At 41.7% G+C, this 12,011-nt stretch overlaps 1 protein-coding gene and 1 long non-coding RNA gene across 5 annotated transcripts in view; one reads left to right on the top strand and one right to left on the bottom strand.

Annotated features, from left to right (window-relative positions):
• Nucleotides 1–12,011, bottom strand: part of TULP4 (TUB like protein 4) — a 272,567-nt gene that overhangs the window by 16,963 nt on the left and 243,593 nt on the right. Inside the window, exons 8-11 of the mRNA XM_074948695.1 lie at nt 6,608–6,832; nt 3,034–3,268; nt 2,406–2,550; nt 659–803 (exon numbers count right to left, since the gene is read on the bottom strand). Coding sequence (XP_074804796.1) covers nt 659–803; nt 2,406–2,550; nt 3,034–3,268; nt 6,608–6,832 — 750 coding nt within the window. The remainder of the gene's footprint in view (nt 1–658; nt 804–2,405; nt 2,551–3,033; nt 3,269–6,607; nt 6,833–12,011) is intronic.
• LOC141985018 (uncharacterized) overlaps nt 1–12,011 on the top strand; it is an 86,795-nt gene that overhangs the window by 60,862 nt on the left and 13,922 nt on the right. The window lies entirely within an intron of this gene.

Below are 12,011 nucleotides of genomic sequence, written 5' to 3'. Positions count from 1 at the left end.
ACAAAAAGATTAATTTAGTGCTAGTGAAATGGGTGAGATAGGCAGTCCTGGGGCATGAAGTGTTTCATTTACCCATGGACCGTGCACAGTACAAACAGCAGAAGTGCTAGCCTCCCCAACATGGTGTTCCCACCATCACCTGGCAGAACCAATTGTGGGGGACAGGATGGTTCTGTCCCCTGACCCATTAACCTCCTTTGTCTCTGTAGACTGACAACAAAGCTGGTGACTATAGTGTTCTTATGATACCAATACCTAGCCACAAAGAACTGAATAAGGACTAGAAAATAATTCTACATAGGGCATTCGACAGCCAAGAACATAGCAACTGGAATTTAAAAGTCTGTTATATAAGGATTCCTAAGATAAATGGTTGCCTTTTAAAAAGTCAGGGTGAAATCGCAGCCCCAGTGAAATCAATGGAGCGAGCACCCTCATCATTTACCAGCTCTTACCACATAATGCTACCTGAGATTCTACCAAAGTCTCCTATTATAAATACAGAGACATAACTAGAATCTCAGATACCATTGCGTAGTAACTCCATTAAATGACAGATTTTCAGTGGTCACCACTGGATATATATTAAAAACTGTTGTTTCTGGAAAGAGAAGATATATTTAGGTACAGGTCTGGTAATTATGCAGTCATGCAATACCTGAGTGATATCTTCCAATGGAAACTCTCGTCGAGTTAGGCTTGGTGAACCAATAGAAGGTTTCCTTATTGGTAACCTTGGAGATCTTGATATCTCCTGAGCAGCTCGCGACAACTTTGGAGATTTGCGGGCATCTATATTAATTCTTCACGTAAAGCAATAATTAGAGTTATCAGGCACATACAGATGGACATACTTAACATTTCTGGATACACTAAGTACAGTGAAGAAAACTGGCATATTCTCTTTAGGTGATGTAAGCTACAGAAGAAAGTGGTTGGATTACCTAAAGTCTGCTTAGTCTAATGGATAGAATCTTAAATTTTATGGGCCAAATTCAAAGGTAATATCTAAAGAGATATAAATCAGATTCCCTTACTCTAACTTAGACTCAGATTCCCTTAGGTCTGATTAGTGATGCAAAAGGGAGGCTAAGATGATGCAACTTATAAACTCCACATAAAAGCGTAAGAATATGTTATTAGATTGCATTGACTTTAGACAGTGTCCATGAGAACATAAAGAGGATACTTTGGTTACTGGACACCTGTACCACTAGTTCAAACTAAGGTTTCACAAACTTGGTCAGTACTCCTCTGAGCATAAAAAAAATTACTTACACCTCCCTCATGTATGTAAACATTGTGAATGAGGTTCCAGAGTGAGAGTCTGAGGGGGTGAAAAGGGCCATCAGTGGAGAAAATAATGAAACAAATGTAACACAATGCATGCAGGTAGACCCTGGATATGCAGGTAGCCTTACTGATATCAACAGGGCTCCAGGATTCTCCCTGTGCACATGGCACTGCAGGACCAGGGCCCAGGTTTACAGAGTCAGGCCCTGTTTAATGGTGAAATGCAAAACAAAAAAGAACAATACAGAATTATGTTATTTGCATGTATGTGTACCTAAGATATCACGTAACACAGAGCTGGAAAAGAAATATTTTCTTTGGGTAGAATGCCCCTTCATTCTGGCTAGTGGGGGCAATGTTTGTAGAGCACCTATCATACTGGAGCTCTTATTCACGACTGGCCCATAGGTGCTACTCCAATACAAATAATAATAATAATGTTGAACTGGATGTAATTTTCTCTACTTTTTTTCTGTCCGTTCTGCTAAGCCTGTATGGACATTATTGCTGAATGAATTATCAACAAGTGGCAGCTGCTTAGAAAACACATGATGAAACACTCACAATTTTTCCTCTAGTCACTGGGACAAGGCAATTCAGTCAACAGACCTTTCTACATTTAGCGCTTTCATCACAGATCCAAAATACTTTCTATTAAGCGGATACAGATCCCCCTTCTACTCCCCTTACAGATTCCATCTACATATTGAGTGTGCATCTGGGTGTGTGTTGGGGAGTGAACAGAACAGGCTAAAGAATGAACTCGAGAAGCTACAGACTATTCCTTTGCTATCTTGAACACAGAGTGTGCCTTAGACTATTTTTTCTGATCTGATTAGCTATTTGTGAGAGGCAGACCAAGGCAGTGGAGTTTGCCTATTATTATTATTACAGCTAACCACAGAGAAGGTCTGAGTTCTTCTTTCTCAGAGAGAGAGAAAAAAAGAGCTCCTGAAAAGCTGTAATTTCCACAGGCAAATTCTTTCTTATGAAAGGCATTAGAACATCCCCCTTTGCCTTAATTTAGGTTGTCATGACAAGATTAAAAAAACAAAAACAAAAAAAACCATACCCACAGAAAAGAAGAAGAAAAATGCCCAAGAAATCATTACCTGGGGAGTTTGGGTGATTTGCTAGCTCGAGTGATTTTGGGAGATTTCTTTGCAGCCCAGTCATCACTCAGTTCGATATCACTGGAGTCTGAGCAGTTGCAGCTGTCAATCACAGTAGAAATCAAGCTGTTTCCATAGATTTCATCTACCAAGACAGGCCCCAAAAAATTTAAGAACTGTTTTAGAAAGCTGATCCCAATTACAACTGTCAGTCATCGGGGAAAAAAAAACAGTAGCTAAGATAAAAGTCTAGCAGGGAGTGTTTGCTGCCAAGTATAAACTCAAAATTTCTGATAGCCTGAATTCAGGGGAATAGTGTTCAATTGTATCAGGTGACTCACAGACAGAGACTGAAAAATATTTATTGTTAATTAATGATCCACTCCTCACCAACCAGTGTGCAAGAGATCACATTTTATAAACCAAAAGCCAACATGAAATGAGTTTGGTGGCTTGATTCTAGTCCACAGTGGAGACATCTTCACATGACAAAAAACAGCAGTGCAACTGCTTCATGCTATACTAGTTATGTGGACAAAGAGGACTTAAATCTCTGACTTTCAGTCTAAACCCTTTCTCAATAAGCATTTTTACAAATATGAACAATCCACTTATAAAGATATGATACCTGCTTTTCCATCGGTTTTAGGGTCCATGATGACAAATTCTGGCCGCAGTTTGCTGATTCGGCGCCCTTTTAGGATAGGCACCAGTCCCCCTAGGTATTCCAAATATAGCGTGTAGCATGGACCTCCAACCTCTGGATCATCTTCTGTCCGCTTCATCGTGCAGTGAAGCCTTTCATTGCCAGTTGTTGGGTAGCTGACAAAATCTCTCATATTGTTGGGGTCTGGGATAGGAGGCTAAATTGAATGGAGTGAAAGAGAAACACATGTCATTCTTATTCTCTGGGGTTAGGTAGTTATATAATACTAACCCTACCCAGTGAATATGGCCTGTGATAGCTCAGAATTAGCATAGATTAATGTCTGGGCTATTGAATCACCCACCACCAGGACGCACGTGCCTGCTGATTCGATCGATAATTGTACACAGAATATAAAAGTTAGCTACAGTTTAAGAGGAAGGATTGTCTCGTGATTAAGACGACATTGAACTGGGATCCAGGAAATCTGAGTTCAATTCCCAGCTCTTCCAAGACACTTATGTGACCTTAGGCAAGTGATTTAGGCCATTTGCTTAGGAGCTCTGTTAAACTTTGGCCTCAGTCTTTCTGCAGATCAGTTTTCCATTTGTAATATGGGACTAATAATCCTTCCTTTGTCTGGCTTGTATATTTAGGTTGTAAACTCTTTGGGGCAAGGACTGTCTCTGTACTTGTACACTGCCTTGCACAATGCACCTTTTAGACATTGCAGTAAAACAAATACTGCTAACAACATAGAATCTACACTCCTCAATTTGCTTCAAAATGAATATAAAGAAAAAAACTGAGCAAGACAAAAAATAAGCATCCTTAACTCTGAGAGAAAGGCTGGTACCAGATTAGCAGAGGTCTATTGTACACTACATACCTTCTGAGAGCAAAGAATTATAGGTATAGTAAGGTTTCAGAGTATAGTAAGCTTCTGCAAAGGTACCAGTTATAATAGAACCCTGCACTGGGATATTTCTGGGATTTCTGTGCACACAAATTACCTAATTAGCAGTACACAAAATTTTTTTTCATAAGCAAGAACCAGCCAAAGCATGATTCACAAAGCATAATTCACACTACATTATATTATGGGCATGATTTGCTCTCATTTTAAACAGTGCTAGACTAACTCCACTGTCTACAGTGTAGTTACTCTATATCATTGGTATAAACAGAAGATAAATCTGACCCAATATAATGAAACAGGAACAAGAAAGAGATAAGATGCACCTGAACACATAAAATATACTACCTAAGGCCAGAGTCATGCAAAGACTGATACATGTAAGTAACCCTGCGCATGCGTAGCCTCTTAATGCTTACTTTAGTGACTAAAATAAGTTTTTAGTCCATTTTGGGACTATTCACATGCATGTTTGCAGGACTGGGGGCTAAGAGACATCCTAGGGGAAAGAGGAAAGATTCATAGATTGCAAGGCCAGAAGGGACCATTGTGATTTAGTCTGACCACCAGTGTAACAGTCCATAGAACTTCCCCAAAATAATTCCTAGAGCAGCTCTTTTAGAAAAACATCCCGACTTGATTTAAAAATTGCCAGTGATGGAGAATCTACCACGAACCTTGGTAAATTGTTCCAATGGTTAATTACTCTTACTATTAAAAAATTACACCTTATTTCCAGTCTGAATTTGTCTACTTCCTGCAACTTGATTGTCTTATACCTTTCTTTGCTAGATCAAAGACAGAATTATTAAATATTTGTTCTCCATGTTGATACTTATAGACTGTAATCAAGTCACCCCATAACCTTTTCTTTGTTACGCTAAATGGATTGAGCACCTTGAATCTGTCACTATAAGCCATATTTTCTAATCCTAAAATATGGTCTGGCAGGTGCAAGTGATCTCAGCAATATAATTTCAGCAGTTCACAAAATACAGAGTTTTTTTAGAGTGGGGTAGATAAAGCCTTTGTAGGGAGTCTGGGGGAATCCATCCCCTTTGTATTAATTTTTGTTTTAAGTACTAGTACACTGCATTTGATGCAATCTGGTACATTCTTTAAAAAAGGGGGGAAAAGTGATCCAAAACAAACTATATTCTCTAAACAGACTGGACCCACATCAATAAAAGAAGTACATGACAGAGGCTTAGCATGCCAAAGCCCTGACCTCCAGCTACTAATCTTTTAAACAGGAAAGTATAAAAATGAGCACTTAGCTGTAGGAACTGAAAGGCACAAGAACAAAGCAGCAACTTTAAAGCATCAATCAAGCTGCTGAAGCTAGAAAACTGGAGCACTGAACAGCAGCACTTAAGAGGAGCTTCCAGTTCTATCCGTGGAAGGAGAAGAACTGAAGAATAGGTGTTACCAGCCACTAGAATGGTAAGTGATGCAATCACTCAGACCTTTGAGCTGTTCAAGTAGCTGTCATCTACCAGTGGCATGAGACTCACAGAGTGAGACTCTGTTATAGTTAGTGTGAATCTTTTATACCCTTTGGAGAAATCATTGTGAATATGGGTGAAATTAAATAATTTCACAGTCTGACTCTACTCTGGAAAGTGACTATTTACAAAATGGCACCTCCTTACACAGCAGACCCATTCCCTGTGTAAATCCAGATCACATCTGTTGAAATTAATGACGAAGACAAGTTTTTACTGTCATTCACTCCCGCTAGCCTCGCTGAGGCAAAACAGATAAGAGCAAACGAGCTAAATAGTATCCCTTCTTGTGTATCATCAACAGAATTGCTTACCAAGTTTTAATCACAGGGCCATTTGCCCAGTCCCCTTATCTTCTAATTGTGCTCTCAGTTACACTTGTGGTGAGCAGAACTGAGCAGAATACCCAGGTGTGCATAGAGCTGCATAGAGAGGAGACTTACCTCACTACTCTGTGAAATGAGGCCTCCTCACATGCAGCCCAAAATACCCATGTCTACCAAGAGACGAAAAAGAAAAGGAGGACTTGTGGCACCTTAGAGACTAACACATTTATTTGAGCATCTGATGAAGTGAGCTGTAACCCACGAAAGCTTATGCTCAAATAAATGTGTTAGTCTCTAAGGTGCCACAAGTACTCCTTTTCTTTTTGCGGATACAGACTAACACGGCTGCTACTCTGAAACCTACCAAGAGACAATATACTGAGGATCAAGGCTGCCACTAGAATAAGGTTCTTCTGAGTTTTTCTGAGAGAGAGAGAGAGAGAGCTAGTTAACCACAGGCTTTTCCTTTACAGGCCATCCCTGAAGGAGACCTCATAGCCAAAGCATTCTTAGTCTTAATTTCTGATTTTAATATGTGTAAAAGCTTTTGATCCATTAGTAGAAAGAGAAGGAGTACTAGTGGCACCTTAGAGACAGGTGCCACTAGTACTCCTTTTCTTTCTGCGAATACAGACTAACACAGCTGCTACTCTGATCCATTAGTAGTTTCCCTCCTTTTATCGTCCTCTTTTCTAACGGAGAAGCATTGGGTGAAATCCTGGCCTCTCAGAAGTCAATTAAAGGTTTGCCATAATCTCTTGGGAAGAGTTGGGTAAAGAAGAAAAAGAAAAGGCTGTGATTCCTTTTACCTTGATTGTTGGTGTAAAGGCAGTGGTGAGGTATGAGCAGAGCCGAGGAGGCAGCGTCAGTTTGCTGATATCCTTGTCATCCCGCAGAGAGCCAGCGATGGTTTGCTGGCAGAGGAGCTGCAGGCTGGAGACCCTGTGCTCTACTCTGACAACATAGAGTGCAGGGCCGGAAGCCATGAGCAGGCGCGAGTCCCTGTGGCCCCAGCAAATGGAGATTATGGGACGCTGCGAGAAAGGAAGATTGCACAACTTAACACAAGAGGCATTTTCTCCCAGACACCTGTGCAGCAAGACATATGTTATGTAGTGCCAGTTTAATCTAGCACCAGCTGCATTAGCAAAGGCCTTCAAAAACCAGCTAAAATAAACATAACTGTGCATTATGTTACTGCTCACAAAGGGGGCTAGTATAGAGTAACACTGAGCATTTATTTTCAGTAACAATACTTAGCATTTACACAGCATTCTTCAGCCATAGTTCGCAAATCTCTTTACACAGGGGGGTAAAGCATTCTTCACCCCATTTCACAGACGAGGAAGGTGAGGCCCCAAGTGGTAAGTCACTCCTTCAGAATCACTCACTACATCAATAGCTGAAACAGGAACAGAACTCGGGTCTTTGGATTCCCTGTCCAGAACCCTGTCTACTACCAGACTACCTTGTAAGAGTTTTACAAAGATTTAATCAAACTTCACAACACCTGGAGTTACCTGTTAAGTGGTATAACTCACATTTTCATCTTGGAAAACTGAGACCCTGAGAAGTTAAGCAACTCAGTTAAGGACACTCAGTGAATCAGTGGCACAGCTGTGATTAGCACACAGGAGTTCCTGCCTCCGAGTTCCAAACTGAAGTCACTACCCCATGCTGCCTCCCCATGATATATTTCCAGATGAAAATAAAATCTAAAGCACTATCATAAACAAACTGCACCTATTGCCCTTTACTCATCCATTTGTTTGTGGTGCTAAATGTCTAAATTCATATCAATAAAACACAAGAATAAAGAGTTAGAGGAGACGGGATTGAAGTAGGTAAACCCCAAGGTACAGCAAAAACCAGATTGGGCCATCCTTTGCACTTCCACAACACAAGGACATGAAAGGCTCATGTGGGGAAATTTAGAACAAATCAAAGGAACCAGTTTTCAGATAGTGTATCATCTAGCTGTGAAATTAATTCATGTAGCTGGATTAAAAAAATAAATAGAGTGTATACTTTTATAACCACCAGCTTTTATAGCTATCTGTACTAAGGATAACCTCATGCTTCAGGGTGTAAACTGATCCTCATTTGTTAAATTTTCCTACACACCCCTTTGAGCTTTCTCCCACCCTGCTCCTTATGCAATGGAGGGGCTTCCCAGAAACGTCTGCAAAGCCACTACACTCTATCCTCCTTACAAGTCACCTCTGTCCCAATGCCTCCAAAACACTCTAGTCTACGCGACTGCCAGGCAGGTGTGCTGGGACAACTGCTTCCTGTGCTTCTCATAATCAACTCACTTACCTGTGCTCTCGCCGTGTTTGCTGTATCCACCTCTCGTCTCTCCTCTTAGAACTTGTTTACACTGACATTTAGTTGGCAGCAAGCTTGGGGTGTAAATCTACCCTGTACTAGCCTGCTGTGCACCAAGCATCAGTATGGATCTGCTGCCGTGTACTAAAAGTTCCCCAGTGCGCTTTAATCTACTCCCATTTCGAAGCACTGTGCACTTAGCACCATGGAGTCTTGATTCCAGATTGGGCCCTGTAGGTGCTCGCACAATACAAATAAACAACAGGGGTGAGAAAGAAATGGGGTTTTTTGGAAATAACGTTGCTCAAGAGACTATAGTGAGTGCATTGTAGAGAGTTATTCCTTTCTCTGAAGCACCAGCTCCTGGGCCACTGCTGGGCACAATCCTGGTCTTGATGGACTAGGTTCTGATCCTACAAATGTCTAGATTAGAGGTGTTCTTTAGGTAAAGAATGAACAGAATTTACTGAAAGGTTAGGTATACTATAAAGTGGTCATGTAAAAATGTCTTCAACTTCTAACCAAAAAACACTGAACAAGAATTGAGCATGCAGAAGGCAAGCAGCAGCAGAGAATTAGTAATCAGGAACACGAGGTCTCCATCTGAAAGATTTCATAGTGTACAGATAGCTGGGTTAGATCTGCTACGAAGAAAATATTAATCTAGCCCAGAAGAAAGACTTTTTTCCCCTGAGTTACGACTTCAGAATGTTTAAAGAGGAGAAACTGGGGCAAGATGATTTTAGGTGAATGACAGACAGCAAGTGCAGCTGCTTCACACTACCTCAATGCTTAGCATCCAGAGAAAGGGGAGGATGAAGGAACTTTATAAAAGAGGATTTTCCCTGCTGTGCCATCTCACCCTGGTTTTAAACTTAAAGGAAAATATTGGTTTTAAGGTGGGAGGATTACAATGAAGTACAACCACACACACACTCCTGCGAAGGTATCAACCTTCAGGCTGACTGCTATGCAAATGGAAAACTGCAACAGGGGAACATTCCAATGTTCATAGCGACCACTAAAGGCACTTTGTAGTGGACAATGGCACTTGTAGCCCAGGGGGCTAGCTTGCCTTTATTATATTCCCTGCTTTGCATTCTATTCTGCTTTGCATTCTGTTTCCATTGGCCTGTATCCTGTAAGACATTAGCTTCAGCAAGTTAGCATAAGGCTGGAGGCCTATGAATTTTGCATAAACAAACGGCCCAATGAAAAACCCCAAGTATTTGGGGAGCTGAAAATAGAGTTTAAGGGAGTGTTCTGACCACAGGTACATGATTCAACCACAGAAGTGTCCTGGAAACGAAGTGACATATATAACAGGTACATGAGATACATCTAAGGCTAGTCTGCTTGCTTGCTTATATATCTTTTCTTATAAGTTTCTTATGGGATTGATTATTTGTTTTATTATAATAGGTTTATAGATTGATAGTAGAGTATATTTTGGCTGTATCGCAAGAGACCTACAGGCCACATCCTGTATGTTGAGCTAGGGCAAAGTTAGCATACATATGTTTGGGACCTGTCACCTAGATAGATGATGATCAGCTAAAGCATAAGTTCCATATATGGCTGTGACCTTTAACATAGATAGATAAAGGATGCATTGAAGCAGGTTGGCATAGAGGCTTTCCTAAGTTCATACCCTTTTAAACTTAACAGGTACACCACAACTTGGAAAGAACCAAAATAACCGGTTAGGACAGAAATAATAAATGTGATACCTAACCACAAATGGGCCATGGTAACGAACTGATGTATATAATAATAAGTTGAGATCATTGATATACTAATCTATAGGAAAAAGAAACTCCTACATTAGTAAGGTGAGGAAATACAAAGAAAAGGGGGGAAATCCCCTACTGAATATGCATCAAACATAATGGTGTCAGCGTAACATATTATAAAAATGGCATTGCAGGCTAGGGGCAGTAGGAGAAGGAGATGTAGTCCTTGGGAGGTGCCAGAATGATGGCCACTGGTGATGAGGGGGAAGGGGATGGTGATGAGGAAGACAATGGTTAACATGTCAGGTTGTTCTACAGGAGATGGTGTGAGTATATGGATGTGCAGATGGACATTCTGTAGTATCTATCGATCTTACTAAGTTGGGGTGTTTGTGACTGTGCTAAATGTATTAATAAACTATATTTGTAAATATAAAAGAGTTCCTATAGTGTGAGTTGCAACTGTGCACATCGGGGTTCCCAACTACATAATAATTTAAATACTGGGCCTGATCTTGGGACAAGAACCTGTCAACACTCAAAGTGATAACCAGGGATTCTTAAGTAATCAATATAATTAATACATAATCTAAAGATCAGGCAACACACTTAAAAGAACTGAGAAATCCCTGAAGTATCATCAACAACCTATTACACAGCCCAGCATAACCACACACTTGGGAGATTTTGTCTGTTCTACATTATATTTAATTGTAGGTACTTTTTAAAAAGTAGGAAACCCATTGGCAGTAGATTCTACATAGAATCATGAGACTGGAAGGGACCTTGAGAGGTCATCAAGTCCAGTCCCCTGCACTCATGGCAGGACTAAGTATTATCTCATGGCAGAACCTAGCCTTGGGCCACTACCGGCAGGAATCTCCCTTGTAGTCCCTTATGCTCGTTCATCAGTTGCTCATTGGCCAGAACCAACCTCCACCCTGTGCTGACAGCACCTGGGACCTGGCTCCATAGGTCAGGAGTTAGAGTCTTGGTCTTGTAAACCAGGAGGGTGCAGCAGGGTTGGGAACTCAGAACTGGCCAATGCAGCTCATAAAATAGGGAGGACTGGACAGGGAAGGGGCAAGGCCAGGGCACATGGGGATGTGCTGATTCATGCTGTGGAGCCCTGGAGAGGACAGGGGCAGAAGTGCCCCTATTTTCTCCAAGGGATGAATTCCACTGAGAGCACAGCTTCCCCTGGCAGTACAGATGGTCTAAACTACACCCTTTTCTACATGCTGGATGAATCAACATGTTACTCCTGGGTGAATTCTGCGTAAAAAAATTAAAAACTCTGCACCAAAAAATTTAAAATTCTGTGCACCATATTTTAAAATTCTGCAAAATTTTGCATATTGTATTTGTCAAAATAACACAATATAATCACTCAAATTTCAATTATTTTGGTAATTTATTTCAAAATACCTGTCAACAAGTATGTCAAGAATACAAACAATGGGGGGAAAAAAAGATTCCCCCAGGAGTAGAGAGTTAAAGAAAACCCTACAACAACCCAGTTCCAGTTTGGGGGTGCTGGAGGTGGCCGCATGGGGCCCTCCAGAGCCCAAACACACACACTCCCATTCCCCCACAGCCCAGCCGTGGGGTCCCCCCTGGCCCAGATACCTGCACTCCCTTTCCCCCCAGAGCCCAGCTGCAGGGCACCCCCCAGTCCAGACACCTGCACCCCTCCTCACCCCAGCCATGGGGCACCACCCCATCCCAGATACCTGTATCCCCCTCACCCCACAGCCTTTACTCCCCCCAGCTTCTTTACTGTCCCACCGGGTGATGCAGTGCTGCCCTGCCTTTCCTCACCCTTTGTCAGAGCCGGGTCTCCCAGGCTTTCTCCCATCTCCGGGCAGATGAGGATCAAGTCAGGCAACTGGAGCATGCAGAGCCTCCATCCCCACCGGGTTGGGCGCTCTGCTTACTGCAAGCTGGGCTCTGCAGAGTCCAGCGGACCCGAGGAGCAACTAGCAGCTCTGCAGCACCCATTCTACAGGGGAAACATGAAATTCTGTGCAGAACATTAATTCTTCACAAATTCTGCATTGCACAGTGGCACAGAATTCCTCCAGGAGTAAGATGTGTATATAATACAGAGAGAAGGAATACACAATTGTGTGGTTTAGCACTGGAGTTTTAT

The sequence above is a fragment of the Natator depressus genome, chromosome 3 (genome assembly GCF_965152275.1).
Source record: "Natator depressus isolate rNatDep1 chromosome 3, rNatDep2.hap1, whole genome shotgun sequence".
NCBI lineage: Eukaryota > Metazoa > Chordata > Testudines > Cheloniidae > Natator > Natator depressus.
The sequence above is the reverse complement of the archived record's forward strand: the minus strand, read 5'-3'. Positions and strand labels throughout refer to the sequence as shown.